Source organism: Lagenorhynchus albirostris, chromosome X (assembly GCF_949774975.1).
Source record: "Lagenorhynchus albirostris chromosome X, mLagAlb1.1, whole genome shotgun sequence".
In the NCBI taxonomy this organism is placed as follows: domain Eukaryota; kingdom Metazoa; phylum Chordata; class Mammalia; order Artiodactyla; family Delphinidae; genus Lagenorhynchus; species Lagenorhynchus albirostris.
The window spans coordinates 20,383,472-20,401,651 of record NC_083116.1 but is presented as its reverse complement, the minus strand read 5'-3'; the positions used below and the strand labels follow the sequence as shown (position 1 = coordinate 20,401,651).

At 54.3% G+C, this 18,180-nt stretch overlaps 1 protein-coding gene across 1 annotated transcript; it reads left to right on the top strand.

The window, feature by feature from the left end:
- Window positions 1–841: 841 nt before the first annotated feature.
- Window positions 842–15,018, top strand: SASH3 (SAM and SH3 domain containing 3). Its single transcript, XM_060137418.1, has 8 exons — window positions 842–1,518; window positions 8,850–8,945; window positions 9,344–9,490; window positions 10,887–11,028; window positions 12,251–12,399; window positions 12,521–12,730; window positions 12,866–13,016; window positions 13,548–15,018. The coding sequence occupies exons 1-8, from the start codon at window positions 1,462–1,464 to the stop codon at window positions 13,736–13,738; spliced, it is 1,143 nt and encodes a 380-aa protein (XP_059993401.1). The 5' UTR covers window positions 842–1,461; the 3' UTR covers window positions 13,739–15,018.
- Window positions 15,019–18,180: the final 3,162 nt, after the last annotated feature.

The window sequence follows — 18,180 nt, the reverse complement described above, 5'->3', positions numbered from 1 at the left end:
GGGGGGGGGGAGAGAGAGGTTAAATGCTCAAAAACAGAAAAATATTCATGCAAATAGTATGGAAGATAATTTCGGAGAATTTTTGAATTTTGTTTATCCTTGTTTTCTAAATCGTATATGACGCATATGAATTGCTTTTGTAATAAGAAAAAGTAATTAAGGTTATTAAAATATCTGCCACAGATAACCCACAAAGCGAACATTCTAAACTTAGCACATAGACATTCGAGAAATGCCTGCTGAAAGGGACATTTGCTGGTGGTGTGGAGTTGCTTGCAATTGCTTTTTTATTCATGTTGATGGCTGTGGTGGTGATAAATATAAGTGGTGATGGCCAAGGGATGTTGACTCTAGGTGTGAGTGCTCTGGTGAGAACGGCTGCAGGTGTGCCGGTGACAGTGGAGATGACTGCCGCAGGGTGATGGTGGAGGAGAGATGGCTCTAGGAGTTATGGTTGTAGGGGTGAGGGCATCAGTGGGCATGACTGGCTATAGTGATAGTGTCTGTAAGGGTGATAGCTATGAGGATGATCACCGTACCGGTGATAGTGGCAGTGGTGAGGCAGATGGAGACAGATGGCCGAGGGGTGTTGACTACAGGGGTGGTTGTTTTAGCAGTGATGGCTGTAGTGGTGCTAATGGCAGTGGGAATGACTGCAGGGATGATAGCTGAAAGGTGTTGGCTGCAGGGGTGTGGTGATGGTTGTAGGGGTGATGGCTGTAGGAATGATGGTCGTGGGGTAAGAGTGTCATGGGAGTGACTGGCTGTAATGTCCGTAAGGATAACAGCCGAGAGGATGATGGTTGTGACAGTGATAGCAGCAGTGATGACTATAGGGTGATGGCTGTGGGGGTGCTTTTTCTAGCAGTGGTGGCTGTAGGTGTGCCAGTAGCAGTGGAGATGACTTCAGGGCTGATGGCTGTAGATAGGAGTGATGGCTATGGGGTGATAGGAGAGGGACTGATAGCAGTGATGACCTTGGCGATGCAAGGTGACTGGGAGCATTGGCCCCACAGGCAGAGAGATGGTCCCACTTCCGGTTTCGGGACTCTGGTCAGTGAGATAAAGGGCTTGAGTAGGCCGTATGTCAGGTTGACTGGCCGAAGGACTGGCAATGGTTGCCATGAGATGGCAGGGTAGGGACTTTTCTCTGCTTGTTCAACCCAAGAGCCGTCTGCATCAGAATCTCTGGAGACTGAAGCTGGGACTTCCTTCCTCCCTAGGGGCCGGCAGGGGCTGCGATTGCTGTAAGAGCAGGTCACGTGACGGGGCTTCCTGTATGCTGCTGCCGCCGGGTGTCCATGGCCCGCACCCCCAAGCTGCCAGTGCAGCAGTCAGAGTGGCAGCCGGAGGCTCAGTCCATGCCGTGCCCCCTGGACGGTGCCGGCGAGGCTGAGCAAGAGGCCTCCGCATCTCGATACCTACGAGCGCAGGGGCGGAGCATCACCAGGGTAGAGGACCATGTTGCGCCGTAAGCCCTCCAACGCCAGCGAGAAGGAGCCCACGCAGAAGAAAAAGGTGAGGAGCATCTTTGGGAGCTCACTGCTTCCTTCCCTCTCTCAACCCAGCCTCTCCGGGACTCACGGAAGTGGGAAGAGCCGAAGGCCTTCTGTTGAGTCTGTAGGTGAGGGCCATACTCCCAAGGGCATGGGACGTGGGCCCAAAGGTAACTAGAGTAACAGAAGTACAGAAGAGACAGATTCTAGAGAAACGGAGTTACAGAATGCATTCTTAGAAGTCTAAAACTTGTAGGATTCAACCCTACGATGGTAAGATAGAGACTTAAAATTGGGAACTAGAATCCTAGACTAGAATTCGAGAATTATAAAATACAATTCTCACGTTGAACCCTAAGACCGTACTTAATTCTCTGTTCCCTACACCGGGCTCGCCCCCGGGAGCCATCTCACTCAGAGGGCCCCGCTGGGCCGCCCAGCCAGGAGCCATGATGCTCCCAGGGCCCCCGCCCTTTGGCCAGAGCCCAGGCTCTGCTCACTTGGTTCAGCTCTGTTGTAGATCCCGGGGCCCAAAGGAGAGGGGGCCCACCTGAAGATGGGGCCCAGCGTGATTTCCAGATTTAAGGAAAGGGCCTCCAAACCTGCAGTGGGATGCTGGGGGCATACAGGTTCTTCCCAGGTGGAGAGAAATTATTTGTGAAGAATGAGAAATGAAGGTGCTGAGACGATGAGTAGGAGGGAGGGCTGAGGAGGAAAAAATTCTGAGGTGCTCATCTTCCTGGAGTCTTGAGGCCAGACTAGAAGATTCCTTGAAGGCTCTGCCACATTTAGGTTTCTCTAGTTGGATCTGAGGATTTCTAGACTTAATTTTTTGACTCGATCGTCAGATCCTCCCGGGCAATCAGCAAGTACGTTCCGCACATCCAGCAGGAGCCTAGGACCATCCCAAAGCAGGCCTGAACCAGGTCCAAGAGGCCAGGCGTAGCCACAGGCCAAGGTCCAGGGCCTCCAGGCCCTCACTGCACCCCACTGGTTTCCCCTGGAGCCCAGCTCAGGTGCTCCGTGGGGGAGCCCCTTTGTCAGGGGAGTAGCTTCCAGACGGAGACTGAACCAGCTGAGAAGCCGAGCATCAGGGCACTGGGGTGTACATCCTGCCCCATCTCAGGTCCTGGGGTGGCTGCCACTTCCAGCTGTACTCTCCCCACTCCAACTGCTTCTCTAAGGTTGCAGTGGAGGTGGGCGGGTGGGAAAGAGATTCATGAATCTTCTCACAGGCTCTGTCACCCCTGTCCAAGCCCCACACGGCGCCAGCCCCTGGCAGACTTACCACTGGCTGTCACTGCTCAGTGAGTGGGTCCACTTCCCCTTGCTGTCCGGCTGATGGGGGTGGGAAGCAGAGACCGCCCTACACACTGCTGGGCCCCAAACCACAGGGGAGCTGAGCTGGAGGAAAGAGTCTGAGAAAGAGCTAACACTGCAACGCTGGCATGCTGTGCCGCCGCCGGTGGAAGTGCCCAGAGGCTCACAGAAGCCAGAAGTCCCGTCTTCTTTCCCCACTTCCATTATCCAGATTCTGTATTTGGTGACTGGGCCTCTGGGATTTCCCACAGGCCTCTCCCCGGAGAGTCAAGGCCATTGTGGCACTCTGAGGACCATGTCCTCTAGGGCAGCATCGTCCAGGCAAAGCCTACCTCGCCCCTGCAGAGCCTGGGCCAGCCTCCAGAGCCACTGTCCAAGGCCCATCCCATGGGAGTGCCCTTAGAAAAGCCAACTTTCCAGAAGGTGGAGACGGCATCTTCCCCAGGCCCGGAGGCAGCGGCGTGGCTCCGGCACTGTGACTCGGGCAAGTCCCTTTCCTTCAGAGGCCAAGGTGACGTGGCGGAGGGAAAGCACAAAGGCAAGAGAGGCCTCCCTTTCCTGTCCCTCTCCTCCTTTCGGGCCTACCAAGTGGAGAATGTGCTGGGCAGAGGACAAGAAAGCAGAGTTGGAATCTACCAGGTTCCAGCTGTAGGACCCTGGACAGTTCACTGACCTTTCTTGGGCCTAAGTTTCGTCACCTCGGAAAAGGGAGATAGTTCCTGATCTGCCCACCTCAGGAGGGTGTGGATTGCCTGGAACAATACGTGTGAGTGCACTGTGTCACATGTGTACATGTGTCCACGAGAGGGTGTACGCTACAGGCGTGGGTGGGGGTGGGGAACCCGCTGCAAGGACCGAGCTTCGGTCCCAGCCCTGAAGTGGAGAAAACAACACCTAACAGCTCAGCAGGTGCCAGGTGCTGTGCTGTGCACTCCACCCATCCCTTAGCCCGTTGGCTCTTCACGACAACCTTGTGAAGTAGGGCAGGCATTGTCTTCATTTTATGCCTGAGGCTCAGGGAGGTGAAGTGACTTACCCGAGGTCACACAGCTAGTAAACTGCAGAGCAGGGATCTAAGCCAAGATTTGTTGGTGTCCAGGGTCTTGACCCCTTCTCCCTCTACTCTCTTGTCTCCCTACTGATCTCAAAAGCACTGGTAGAGTCTGATGAGCATAAAAGACTCAGCCTATCGGCAGGAGAGCTCTGCAGGGCAGGTCCAGATGGCCAGGGGATGAGTGACCTTCAAAGCAGCAGAGCAGAGTCGGAACAGGCCCTCTAGGATGGTGGGGTCAGGATGTGTCACCTGCTATGCATCATGAAGGATTGGGGAGACGCCCGGGATGGGGGGAGCAATACCCCTTGGCTGCCTTTTGGAGACTTTTGCCTCCATCAAGTGTCTCTCTGCACTCTCTTTGGTCTGTTGGAGTGTAGGTAGTCGACAGGGGTTTGTCCTGGGACCTACCTCCCCTAAGGATGGTCCTACCCCATCACACCCCTACTTTTCGCTACATCCCAGACCTCTCGCCAGGAGAAATGGAGAGGAATCAAGGCTCCCATTCGAGTGTGCAGCTGTCCCGTCCTTCCAGTCTCTCCCTGCTCCTCTGTTCCCCAATCCCAGCACACTACTTCCCCCAGGCTCCCTTCCTACAGCACGCATCTGGCATCCCCCTCCACACCAGCGTGCAATTCATATTTCCAGTGGCTCCTCATTGCCCACAGGCTGATGCCATGGCTGGCAAGGGCCTTCTGTGGCCTTTTATGCTCCGCTGCCCACCCCAAGCACTGGCGTACCCACCATTCCATCGCCACGCTTGGAACATCCCTAACTCCCACTCTTGACAAACCCTTCTCAACTCCACCTGGAGAAATCCTGGCTCCCCTGCTACAGCCCAGCTCAAATGTGCCTCCTTCTCCGCGAAGCCCTCCGGAGCCCTTCTTCCTCCATGCCCCCACCTGCTCTCCTGGTAGCTTCCTCCAAACAACGCTTGCAGTCGCCATTGCCCTTAATCCACTTCTATACCAGGGGGCAACTTCTTGAGCTCTGAGCACAGGAACAAGCACGGGCTTCCAGAGTCACAGACATGGGTTCAAAGCCCTGTTCCTCCCACTGTCAGCTGTGCCACTCCACCCAGGATGCGTCATTTCTCCGATTCTGTGTGCCCAGATGGGAAGCGTGATGTAAAGACAGGGCTGCAGTGAAGCTGAAGTGAGTGGACACACACAAAGTGCTTGGCAGGGCACTGGGAACAGGGGCGGTGTTTGACCCCTCGTTACCGGATTCCCACACATGCACAGGCCTGTGCCCAGTGCCCAGAGGGCGCTCGGTCTTAGGAAGCAGGGGAAGAAGATGCCAGTGGGGGCAGGGTGAGGCTCTGAGGGGGTGATCAGGGAAGGCTTCCTGCAGGGGGCAGTGCCTTTAAAACTGGATTTGAAAAACCTTTTTTATTGAAGTATAATATCCGTAGAAAAAGTGCATAAATCATAAATGTAGCACTCAGTGGAGTTCCATTCAGTGAACATCCCCATGTAGGCAGCACCCAGATCAAACAGAACACTTCCAACACTCTTCTGACTTCCATGGATTAGTTTTGCCGGGTTTTGAACTTTCTGTACGGGGAACCATATAATATACTCTGGTGGTGGGTCCCTTCTGCCCAGCGGTGTAGCCGTGAGAGTCACCGTATTGTTGGGGAGAGTTGCACGAAGCTCATTGCCATGTGCTCTTCCCTCATGGGACTCGGCCACAATTTGCAAATCCACTCTACAGCTGCTGAGCATTTGAGTTGTTTCCAGTTAAACTGGATTCTGAAGGATGGGAAAAACTATGGTTGACACAGAGAAGGGCAGAGTGTTCCAGGTGGGGAATGCAAGGGCTAAGAGCCTGGAGGTGGGCTGTTGGAAAGGCTAAGTAAGCCTCCCTGAACGTGCCTCGCGGGGCTGCTGCATCCCATGCTCACCCCTGTCATCCGCACAACAACCCAGTGAGGTGTGTGCTCCGGTCTTCATTTCACCCATGAGGAAACGGAAGCCCAGGGAAGTTGAGGAATTGACCCAGCTTTACACAGCTCGTCAATGGCAGAAGCAAGATGTGAACTCTCGCTAGCCGACACCAGGTGAAGAGACTGATGTTCGGGGAGGTCAAATAACTCACCGAAGGCCACACATCCCAGAGCTGAACTCAGCAATGTGTGACGCCAAAAAAGTAGTTCTTTCCAAGAGGCCCATATCCTCCCCTTAGATATGAAAAAGTGGCCGACGTGTACGGTACAACCTCCCACCCAGGACCCCCAGGAAGGTCTCACCCTAAAGGGAGGCCAGGCAGAAAATCCAAAAGGGCCCAAGGATGTCCACTCACACCTGGCTGGGGGGGGTCACTTCAGGTTCACCGAAAGGCATTCAGGATATTTGAGGCCGCCCCTGAGTTTAGAGGTGGGCGGGGCAAGAGGCCCCCCAGGGCAAACAGCCCTCACCCTTAGTCACCCAAAGAACTTGTCTAGTTCTTTCCCCGTCCCTGGGCTGAGGAGTGGCCTGCCAGGCCCATGTCCCGGCGCCACCCACATGGTCCTTTTAGGTGGTTTTCTCCCATTTTGAGCTAAAGCTGGGACAGAGGGGCCCCGACACAAGGTCCCAGGAGCCAAAAATCACTTTCCCAGCCACCCCCAACCCCGACTGAGCTTAATGACAGAAAAAGGCAAGAACTGCAATTAGAGGGCAGCCTGGCGGTGAGTCCACTCTTCCTCAGCAAAGCCCACCTCCAGCCCCACGCCTGCCCTCCTGTTGGCTTTCCAGGATCACTGGTCCCTGGGGCTTCAGGGGAGACTCCTGGGATTGGGACGGGTGGAGGGGAGGCCACAATAGGCCCCATCGGCCTAAAAATAGCACCCCAGCCTGCCCTCCTTGAGCCCAGGCCAGCCTGGTGCCCATCCTCTCTCTCTTCCCTCTTTTCCAGGCAATAAAAGGAGGAAGTTATCCAGGCAGCTGCCTCTTAGCCATACAAGAGAAGGAAATGAATGGAAGGTGGAGGAGAGAAGGGGAAAGCAAGGAAGAAAAAGAGGAAAGAATAGCGGGCAGGGAAAACCAGGGAAGGAGGATGGAGGAGATGCAGGGAACAGGAGCGGTCACCCCACCGCCGTGCTTTCCCCTCCCTGTAACCCCTCAGCCCCCTTTCCCAGCTCCCCAGCATCCTGCGGAAGAGGCTTTCTCCCTGAGGCTGCAAGTGCCTCACCCAGGAGGCCTTCATGGTGGTGGTGTCTGCTTGGCCTGACCACTGACCTAGTTTCTGGTCATCCAGCTTGCTGTGACCTCTAGGAAGGTGTGGCCGCTGTCCCTGACTGCCGACTTGCTTTTGGTCAAGACCCACCAAGAGAACTGAAGTGTTCCGCTGCAGTCCCCATAGTTGTGTGTATGCTGAGGGGGCAGGTGACACTGCCCCTGCCCTGGGGGATTGTCACTGGACCCCCCCTTTTGTAGGAAAGAGGATGTGAAACTTTCAGCTTTGAGCGGGTTTGGGGCTTCGGTTCCTCAAGCCCTTATCTCTGGTGTCTGCCGCCGACCCGCTCTATCTGTCTGGCCATCTGTGAACTCTGGTTCCTGTGTGTATCTCTGGTCTTGACTGTTGCTCTTGATTCGGGCTCAGCCTCCACCTCTTGTGTCTAAAGTCGGCCCTCCTCGCCTGGCCCGGGTTTCTCCTGGTATTCTGCCATGTGCGTGGCACGTACAGTTAAGAAAAGCTCATTTCCTGAAAACAGGCTTGTCAGCACTGTCGACTGAAAAAAAATGCATAACCTAAAAGGTGAGAATTATGCTTTATTCGGCAGACTTTCTGAGGACTTCAAGCCCCGGAGGCGGCCTCTCAGAGAGCTCTGAGGGACTGCTCTCTAGAGGTAAGGGAGAAGCCAGGATATACAGGGGTTTTTGCAGCAAAGACCAGGTAGTGGGAACATCAAAAGATTACTGTTAGTTCAAGGAAACCAGATATCCCAAGTAGTTGAATTTAGCACTTTTCTGTGTATGGGAAGATGCAAGAGTCGGGGCTTATTGAAATCATTCCTTTGCTATGCAAGGATAAGGGCTAGTATCTTTCCCACCCTGTGTCTCCTCAGGGTGCACCACTGGGGGCTTCACAGAGGGCAGCCCGTGTGTCTCCATCCTGAGTTCCCTCGGGGCTCACCATCTGGGCAGCAGTAGTGGTCGATGGCTTGCTGGCCGCAGCATCCTTTGTTTGCTGATATGGCCGGCAGCATTTGTCATTCACAGCACAAACAATAGGTCAGGCCTACAAGTCTGTGAACACTGACACACGTCTAGTGTAGCCGGCTCGTCGCATTAGCAGCTAAGTTAAGTTAAAAGCAGAGATGAAGACAGAGAAAATGGCAGCTTTCTTTTACGATATTCAACCCAATCATTTGTGTCTCAAATCTGTGGGGAAACCTTCTCTGAATCAGTCTGTCCTGTGGCTTTCCAGAACGCGTAATGCCAGGTCTTACTGGCCCCTGGGGGGATTGTCTTCCTCTTCTTGGGACACAGATGCATCAGCCTGGAGGCCCCAGTGTGTTTGCCACGATCACCATCACAGGAAACCATGCTTGGGGAAGACAGAGTCTGGAGGCCAGGCTGCGGGGTTTGGGAGGGTTTGCCCTGTTATATAAATAAAGGTGATGCTGCGGTTCGTGCTGAGATATGTCTCCAGCAGGAGATACGCGTTTACTCAGACTCATTTAGTCTTTCACCACAGGGTTCTGGGGACCAGACTTCAGGTACTGGTGGAAAGCGGGCTTAGTCTGAGGCCTGACCGGGGTGGAGGCTCCTGAGGCGAGGAGCTTGCTCTGCGGCCTGCTTTAGGGGCCGCTCACAGCTAAAGAACAGGATGAAGCCCGGTAGCCAGCAGGACGTCTTGTAGCTTCACCTCCTTAGCCCCGTGGCCCTGTCCAGCCCTGGGGTACATGCGGTGTGTTGGGAGCAGGGACAGCTTTTTGCTCCTTACTCGGCCACCGTTTTTAGTGCCACTGATGGCAACACCTCTGCTTCTTCCAGCTCTCGCTTCAGCGCTCCAGCAGCTTCAAAGATTTTGCCAAATCCAAACCCAGCTCCCCAGTGGTGAGCGAGAAGGAATTTAATCTGGATGATAATGTGAGTTTCAGAGCCTCCTTGGGGGGATGTGGTTGCCGGCCCTGGGTGGGGTAATGGTGGGGAGGTGGGGGGAAGACCCTTTTAGGATTGTTGAGGCAAAGTCTTTTTAAATACAATGGGCCCACATCTCTCACCCAGCAAAATTCTGGGCCCTAAAACCTCACCTGCATTCTTTTCGATTGCAAATTAATTGTCAATTTAAATACAAATGAATAGGGCCAATTTAAATACAAACGAATAGGGCCTAGGACAGGTCTGGGGCTAAAAGGGAAGGGATGGGGAGCTCTCTTTCCCACCCCTCCCGCATCTGCCAGGACCCAAAAGCCGCCTTCTGCTCCCAAGTCGTGGACCCAGACATGGTCACCAGGGTTCCTGGACCTGCGCATTTATTGTCACAGATTCCAGAAGATGACTCAGGTGTTCCGCCCCCAGAGGATGCTGGAAAGAGCAGCAAAAAGCTGGGGAAGAAGTGGAGGGCCGTGATTTCCCGAACCATGAACAGGAAGATGGGCAAGATGATGGTGAAGGCCCTGTCGGAGGAGATGGTGAGGCCTGGGACCCATGGGAGAGGGGACAGGGAGGACAGGCACCGCTCTGGTAGGGTTTGAGCACGGCCACTGTGACAGCCACGCTCAGGTAACGATGCCTGGCCCCATACAAGCAGGAAGGTCACCTTGGGAAGGGAGCTCCCTCAGCCATGGACATGGCAGGAAGGTATGGTCCTGAGGGAGCAGTAGTGGGGTCTGAGGAGGGATGAAGTTCTGGGTAACAGAAGCTTCCTGGGCAGGCAGGTCTGAGGAGATGAGATCACACAGCGCAAATTCATCCACCGCAAACTTTTGCTTGGAACCAGCCCCTGTGATTGGGAAGGCTTGATTCAAAGAGGCCCTATGAAAGAAAATCGAGAAGGCTGGCTTTGGCCCAGGGAGGGAGGGCAGAACACACAGCTGTGGGGCAGGCACGTCCAAGTTGCTAAAGTGACACAGCGAGTCTGGTTTGCTCCTGGTTCTTGGAGGAGGTGCCCTGGCAGCAGTGTGCTAACTGGCTCATGCCAGCTCTGGATAGCAGTTGGTCAAATTTTCGGGAATTTTGTGAGCCAGGTGTGAGATACAACCATTACTGAAAATTAACTTCTACCAACTTAGAATTAAATCTATATTTTAAAAATAAAAAGACTAAAGTCAGTCTTCAAAACTCATTTCCTAATTCTTGTACTACCTTTCACTGCCCTCTGTGCCCTTGAGGTTACTGGCATCTACAGTCTTTGGGGGGTGGAAATAGCCGATGATGCTACTCATTCAGTGACACCAGAGTGGTAGCTCTCTGTTGGCCACGGTGGGGAATATTTACAATACAGGAGTTGGCAGCTTCTACAGATCAGGGCTTTTATTGCCATTGAGTCATCTGTGAACGTTACCACCGCACTGAGGTGTGGGGAGGCCCAGGAGCCCTAGTGTCAGACCGACTTGTCTGTGGGCTCCTGCGTGGCTTCGGGAACGTTCCTCCATTACTGCTCATCTGTAAACTTGGGACGATGGAGCACATATCCTCAAGTGAGGATTAAATGAAATCCTCTGTCTGGCACATAGGAGCACAGTCAAAAGTAGTGACTCTCCAGCGCCGTGGTCCGCCTGGCTACGCCCTAGTAACAGCGCTGAGTCTCAGTTCTGGCACTGAGGCCTTTTCTGTGTGTAAGTTGGCACTTGGAGCTGACAAAGTGCATTCACACAGCACCCCCGTTGAGCCTCATTCCATGACGTAGGCAGGGCAAGGACTGTCAGTCCCACTTCGCGAAAGAGGAAACTAGGGCCCAGAGGGCGCCATGCAGCCCGCAAGAGGCAGAGCTGGGGCTCCAGCCAGGCCCCAGTTCTCCCTGGAGCCCAGGCCCATTTCCTCTGCACCCGGGGCTGCTCAGGGCTTGCTGCCTCTCCTCCCCTCCAGGGAGATACTCTGGAGGAGGGCTCAGCCTCCCCGACGTCTCCGGACTGCAGCCTGGACAGCCCCGGCCCTGAGAAGATGGCGCTGGCCTTTTCTGAGCAAGAGGAGACGCAGCTCCCAGCACTCAGCCGCCAGGCATCCACAGGTGAGGAGGGGAGGAGGGGCACACCTGCTGAGTCTAGAGGAAAGGGCGGGGTCTGGGAGGGGGTGGTAAAGAGAAATGAACCTTTACTGTCAGCCTGCTGGGACCTTTCCCAGCCCTCTTCACGTTAAATCTTCACAACAATCTCATGGGGCCGGTACTATTATTATCCCCACTTTATTGATGTGAAAACTGAGGCTCAGGGAGGTTAAGTGACTTGCCCAAGGTGACCCAGGCTTGAACTTAGTTCTGCCCTAGAGGAGCCTCCACTTGCTGGAGGGCCCCAAGGGCACAGGAAGAACCCCATTGCCCTCTTGGACCAGCCCTCCCCCGACCTTCCAAGGGGAGCTAGAGGCTACGGCTCCCTGGGCCTCTGACGTCCGAGGCTCGGGTGAGGGAATAGGGTCTCCAGCTGTGAAGACTCAGCCTCATGGACACCAGCCCTTGGTTTGCTGGGCTCAGGGTGCCACTTGGCATCTTCTAGATGTCCGTGGGACTGGACAGGAGCTTCCAGCAGCCCTGCCTGGACAAGGCTGCAGGCTTTGCGCTGCAGACCTACAGAGGCACTGTCGTTCTCTCCCTTCGGATTAGTTCCAAGTTCTCTGATCTTTCTCTGCCTCCAGAGACACCTCCCTATCCCCATTGAAAGCCACTTAGGCCCTCATCCTGCCCTTCCCAGAGAGAAAGTCTTGAGTTTCCGTGTGATGCTGTAACTCGACACAGAGTCTTATTAAGTAGAGAAAGTAAAATATTGATGCACGATGTGGCTTCCTGGGTGGAAGGTGGCTTCCAGGAGCACTGGAGTGGGAGTCAGGAAGCCTGGAGTCTAACAGACCCAGTGCTGCCAATTATAAGGTGAGAGGCCTTGGGCGGGTCACTTGGCCTGTCTGGCCTCAGTTTTCCTCATCTGTTCATTGGGGTGTTGGCCCAGTTGTTCTCTAGAGACCCTCCCAATTTGCCCAGTCTTTGATCTGTGAGCCATTCCTCCTTCTATGGTCAACTATTTTCATGCCTGGGGTGCCAGGAGGGAAGCTATGCTCCTTCGGGGTGGCAGAGGGGTTGGGTCAGAATCCCTTCTGCAGTGTGAGACTTACTAGAGCTCAGTTTTCTTCCCCAGCATGTATCCTTGGGATTTCTAGCCAGACCCCGTGGAAGGTACCTGCTGGGCACTGCCGCAGCTGTCCGGGGACAAAGGTGACCTTCCTCCCTGCCCCATTTCCTGCAGGCAGTGAGCTCTGCAGCCCCAGCCCAGGCTCTGGCAGCTTCGGGGAGGAACCACCTGCCCCCCAGTACACAGGGCCCTTCTGTGGCCGGGCACGAGTCCACACCGACTTCACTCCCAGCCCGTATGACCATGACTCACTGAAACTGCAGGTAAGGTTGGCATCCAGGCCCCTGCTGAGCCTGGCAGGCTGTACCCCATACAGGTAGAGGGTACAGGAGGCCAAGGGGCCACCTCGCCCCCGCTCTGTTCTGCTCTGCTCTCCTCCCACAGAAGGGAGATGTGATCCAGATCATCGAAAAGCCGCCTGTGGGCACGTGGCTGGGCCTGCTCAATGGCAGGCTGGGCTCTTTCAAGTTCATCTACGTGGATGTGCTGCCCGAGGAGGCTGTGGGACCTGCCCGCCCCAGCCGCCGACAGAGCAAGGGCAAGAGGCCCAAGCCCAAGACTCTGCATGAGCTGCTGGAGCGCATCGGCCTTGAGGTTTGAGCTGGGACCTAGTCTAGTGTCTAGGAGCAAGGGATGGGGGCCAGGGCAGGTCAGCTCTGCGGGGAGAGACAGGTCGTAGGTGGGGGCAGCTTGTAAGCGGCCGCGCTGGTGGCCTGCTTCTGCCCACAGGAGCACACGTCCACCCTGCTGCTCAATGGCTACCAGACGCTGGAGGACTTCAAAGAGCTGCGGGAAACACACCTCAATGAGCTGAATATCATGGACCCACAGCATCGGGCCAAGCTGCTCACGGCTGCTGAGCTGCTGCTGGACTACGACAGTGAGTGGCCTTAGGAGCGGGGGAGGGGGCGTGAGCGCTGGAGTTGGGCATGTTAGGCGGGGAGGCCTGCCCGGGTCCTGCCCCAGCAGCCCTCTGCAGTGCGCAGGCACTTTCCACACTTGAATTCCAGTCTCGGGCAGAGCTTGTGATGAGAAGGGGTTTTAGGAACGATCGGGCTCAACCCCCTTTGGGATGAAACGGGAGACTTAGGGCCGGAGAAGATACGGCATGGACTCGAGGCCTTCACGTTGGGTAATGACAGAGCCACGATTCAAGAGCAGGTGTCCTGGCTACTAGCTCAGTGCTGAAGAAGCTTGAGCTCCTGGGCGGGAGAGCTGGCCTGGAAACCACTCCCACCAGAAGGGCCGAGAAAGGGCAGGGGTGCTTGGTGGTGGGTGACCAGAAGAAGAGACGGCCTCCAGCGGGCTTCCCAGGGTCCCTCCACCCACATGGGGCCCCCAGGGTTTCTGAAGCCCCTCCCAGCTAAGGGCCAAGCCCCCCACATTCCTCTCCCTCCCTGGCCCCTGGCAGCCGGCAGCGAGGAGGCGGAAGAGGGCGCCGAGAGCGGCCAGGAGCCAGTGGTGCACACGGTGGCAGAGCCCAAGGTGGACATCCCGCGTGACTCGGGCTGCTTCGAGGGCTCAGAGAGCGGGCGCGACGAAGCAGAGCTGGCGGGTGCCGAGGAGCAGCTACACGGCCTCTCCCTGGCCGGGGCACCTTGAGGCAGCAGTGTGGGCCGAGGCTGGGCCTGAGCAGCCCAGGCCGCGGGGCTGGACTCAGCCTTCCGCGGTGGCCCCGGGCCGGAGGACTGGCACCGAGCCCGGCCCCGCTCCCCCAGGGGTGCCTAGGTCAGCAGAGGCCAGCCGAGCCCTACAGGCGCGGCTGGAGTGCACGACAAGCTGAGCCGCCGAAGCCGGGCCGCCTCCCTCCACCAGCTACTTGACAGCACAGCCCTTCCAGCTGCGGCCAGAGCAGGGGGGCACTGAGGGGGCACCGGGCCCATGCCCCTCACCACCAAGGCCTCCAAACCCTCCTTGCCTCCACACCACCTTCCCCTGTCGCGCTGCTCCTGAAAAGGGGGCCGAGTCGGTGGTTCAGGTCAATCTCAATACCCTAGGGAAACCTGGTCATCGAAAAGGACTCTAATTGATCACAGGTGAATCCAGATTCTCTAAATAAGGTTTGAAGCCACATGTACATGTATCTTTCCTACTTTCCTTCACCTTAATTCTCTTACAGGTTTAGCCACTAAATCACTGTGCCACTTGAACTGAGTGCCTTCCTCAATCTGGGTCTAGGACAGGTCAGAATAAGAATGGATAGTTGCTGAGGGCCAACTCTGACATTCTGTGATATTAAACGTCTGCTGTCCCGTTACCTGTGGCCCAGGACACCAGTGGGGCTTACTAAGGGGGCTGGAGGGGCCTTGGGCTCCCAAACGAAACATCTCCTGCTCATCCGTTCCATACTTCCCCACGTAACTCAAGCCAAGCTGCAACTCCCCCAGCTTAAAACAATGCCCACACCTCAGACAACAAGCGCCCTCCCCTTCCACTCCCAGCCCCTTAAATGACACTTCCCCCAAGGCCAATGGCAGATGGCCCGACCTGACTTCCAAGGGCAGACCGGCCCCTCAGAAGCAAGACTTGGCCTCTCCTGTGGGTCCTTACAAGCAAAGAAAGCACAAAGCTTGATACTGGGGAGTCCACTATCCCACCTTTACTCTGCTAAAGGTTTTGATGGACCTTGAGCTCCAGAAGGGGAGGGAGAGTCAAGGATCCTGGTACTTGACCCCAGTGCCAAGTCTATGCCCAGAATTCCCAGAGTAACCCTTTCCTGGGGCCCAACTGGCCTGAGGGCAAACAGTGCCCGCCATGTCTTGGACTGCCTGTTTAGTGGACACTTTTGGACCTAGTCCCAGGAACTCTGGTAGAAGCCATCTTGGGGGAGCGGTTTGGGTGTAAATATGAGGGGGGTGAAGGGAGATGGGTTGGTAGCAATAAACAGGTAGAAGTAAATTACCGTCTCCGGTTATCTTTCCTATGGAGAGAGCGTTGCGCGGGCGGGCGGGTGGAACAGACCAGTCTCCTTCAAAGCTGGACTCAGCAAAATGTTCTCCACTGTCAGGGACGTCTGTCCCTTTCCCCAAAGATGCTCAGTGCCCTTGACCCTGCTGACCACTAACCAGCCCTCCTCAGAGCACTGGCTCCCGTGGCCACCAGCTTGCTGGGGTCTGAGGGTGGGGGGGTAGCTATTCCCCTCTTCCTAGAACTATTCATTGCCCACCCTGCCCCCCGCACCCCGCGACAAAGGGCCTGCTCCGAGGGTTGTCCAAGAGAGGGAGATCTGCAGTGAGCAGGACCTTCCCTCCGAGGTCACCTCTTCCTGGGTCCCACCGCGTGCCCACTGAAGCTACACCATCTCCTGGGAGGTGGGCTGGAGACTCCTGGCTTCCTTTGGTTCTCCGGCATTAACTGCACTAGGGAGGGCAAACTGGAGTGTGAGCTTTGTTCTCAGCTGCACTCGTCCCACTACCCTTAGTGGCTTCGGGCAGCCCAAATGGCCTCACCGCCCTAGTGGTACTGAATAGTTGCTGTCATTTCGTAAGCAGCGACATGTGTGCTGGGCTCCACGCGCTTTGCATGTATCTCTCCTGTGATCCTCATGCTATCCCCCTCCCACTGAGGTAGTACCATCATCTTCCCAATTTACAGAGGAGGAAACTGAAGCTCAGACAGGTTGAAGATGTTGAGTGGGAAGCCCAACGAGCTTTCAGAGCCCCGCCAGCCTTCCGGAGGGCAAACTATCACTCCTGTGATGTGCCTCTGACACCCTCTGACCCAGCCATTCCCTTCCCAGGATTCCATCCCTACAAAGAGCCACACGAGTGGCCACAAATATATGCACAAAGATATTCACGACAGCTTTGTGTAAGAAATTGGAAACAACGCAAATGGGGAATTAGTTAGATACCTTATGGTTCATTCATACAGTACCATTAAACATGACGTTGTAGAAAAATATTTAACGACACGGGGAAAATCTTTGTGATTTTTTTATTGTTTAAATTGAAATTTTAAAATTATACAAATAACGTACAAACGTTCTTGTAAAAGAAGTCTGTGCAATATCATGGGGGAAAAGTGAGTAATAAACTTTATTTATAGGGTGATTCCATTTTTATTTAAGAAAAGGAAACATACACAAGAATAAAGACCAGAAAAATCTGCACCAAATGGTTACCAGTGATCTTGTGAGGGGGTGGGTGGGATTAGGGGAGCGAGGAAGGGAAGTGTTCACTTAATACATTCTTGTCTTATTTGAATTTCAAAAGTATTATTTTTATATCTATAAAAAGGAACAATATTTTAAAATTTGAAAACAATGAAACTAAATAAATAAATAGGCCTAAGCCTCCAATTTACGGTAGCAGCAAAGTCATGATCCTGCTGCCTTTTGATGGAGGCTTTTGGAAAGATGGGGAGTGGGGGTGAATAAGACCCAAAGTGCTTAAAATCCACATACACCAAGGGGAGCCTATCAGAGGAGATTCCTAAATCTTTTAAACCCCCTGGGTAATACCTATCTATTAGCTCCAAGCTGGGGAAAGGAAAATTTCAGAAAAAGAGGAATGACTGAGAAAATGATGTTTTAAAATCCTCCCCTGCCCTGGGTGTGTGTGGGGGGGGGGTGTCTCAGAGCTACGGGGCTTCAGTTTGGTCTGTAGGCTGAATACAGGCTGAAAGTAGGTAGTTGTGCAAGGGCTCCAATGATCACCAGACTTAGGGAGGGGCCAGTGAAGAGGGGCAATGAGGAAATGTAGACTACAGGCCAGGGCCTGAGGGCGAGGAAAGCAGTGCCTCTGTGCGTCTGCAGTGCAAAGCCTGCAGCCCCTTATCCAGGCAGGGCTGCTGGAAGCTCCTATCCAGCCCCACGGACATCTGGAAGATGCCAAGTGGCACCCTGAGCCCAGCAAACCAAGGGCTGGTGTCCACGAGGCTGAGTCTTCACAGCTGGAGACCCTATACCCCCACCCCAGCCTCGGATGTCAGAGGCCCAGGGAGCCGTAGCCTCTAGCTCCCCTTGGAAGGTGGGGGAGGGCTGGTCCAAGAGGGCAATGGGGCTCTTCCTGTGCCCTTGGGCCTTTCCAGTAAGCGGAGGCTCCTCTAGAGCAGGAAGGTGAAGACTAGCAGTTAGGAGCTCTGGCCAACCTGAGTTCAAGTCTTGGCCCTGTCACTCACTAGCTGGGTCACTTCGGACAAGCCGCTTAACCTCCCTGAGCCTCACTTTCCACATCAGTACAGTGGGGATAATAGTACTAGCCTCATGGGGTTGTTACACAGATTGAATGAACTAGTGTATGTAGAATACTTAGCACAGTGTCAAGCACAAAATTCACGCTCAATGAATGATAACAAGGCACCACCCTGCAACCTCCATTTCTTTCCCTTCAAGGCTAGTCTCACCTTGGACCCCTAGCTAGTGTAGTGACCCAGAGCAAAGGCTTTGGCATTCTAAAGTGTCTTCAAATCCTGGCTCCACCGCTTACTAGTTACAGAATTTGAGGTAATTACATACACATATATTTCTTTTCTGTAAAATAAGAACACTGATCTATATTGCGATATATAAATATATCAAGTGAACACATTGCACATCTTAAACTTACACAATGTTATATGTTAATTATATCTCAATTTAAAAATAATTTAAAATAAATAAAAATTAAATTAAACAAAAAAGAATAATGAGCTAATAATACCTACCCCTTGGGGTTATGAGAGAAGTAAATGAGATAGCGTATGAAGTTTCTGGCACATAGTGACAATAAACGCTGGGGGTTTTTGAACATTTTGTAACCTCCAAGGTACTGAGCTCAAGAATGGGCACAAAGGCCACTCTGACATGTGCTTGTCTGCAGACTAACTGCTGTAGCTCAGAGACATGCTATATCAAAGCTCCCAGAGGGTGCTAGGATTCAGGGTAGAGGGTGCCAGCTCTGGTGTCCCGAGAGGCCGGTGATGGGGAGAAAGCCCACCTGAGAGCCTGGGACAGCCCTAGCTCTGCCCAGCCTACAGTACGATGATCAGCCCTGGGTATCAGACTTATTTTAGGCAATTCCGCTGGACATCCATGGGCTGCTAGAAAGAAGAGGATAAAGGCC

Bases quoted from the DNA above. Each gene is read 5' to 3' on its own strand.
- SASH3 (XM_060137418.1), top strand. From the start codon at position 1,462: ATGTTGCGCCGTAAGCCCTCCAACGCCAGCGAGAAGGAGCCCACGCAG. The intron at 8,946-9,343 runs GTGAGTTTCAGA...TTATTGTCACAG, and splicing joins AATTTAATCTGGATGATAAT to ATTCCAGAAGATGACTCAGG. The intron at 9,491-10,886 runs GTGAGGCCTGGG...CCTCCCCTCCAG, and splicing joins AGGCCCTGTCGGAGGAGATG to GGAGATACTCTGGAGGAGGG.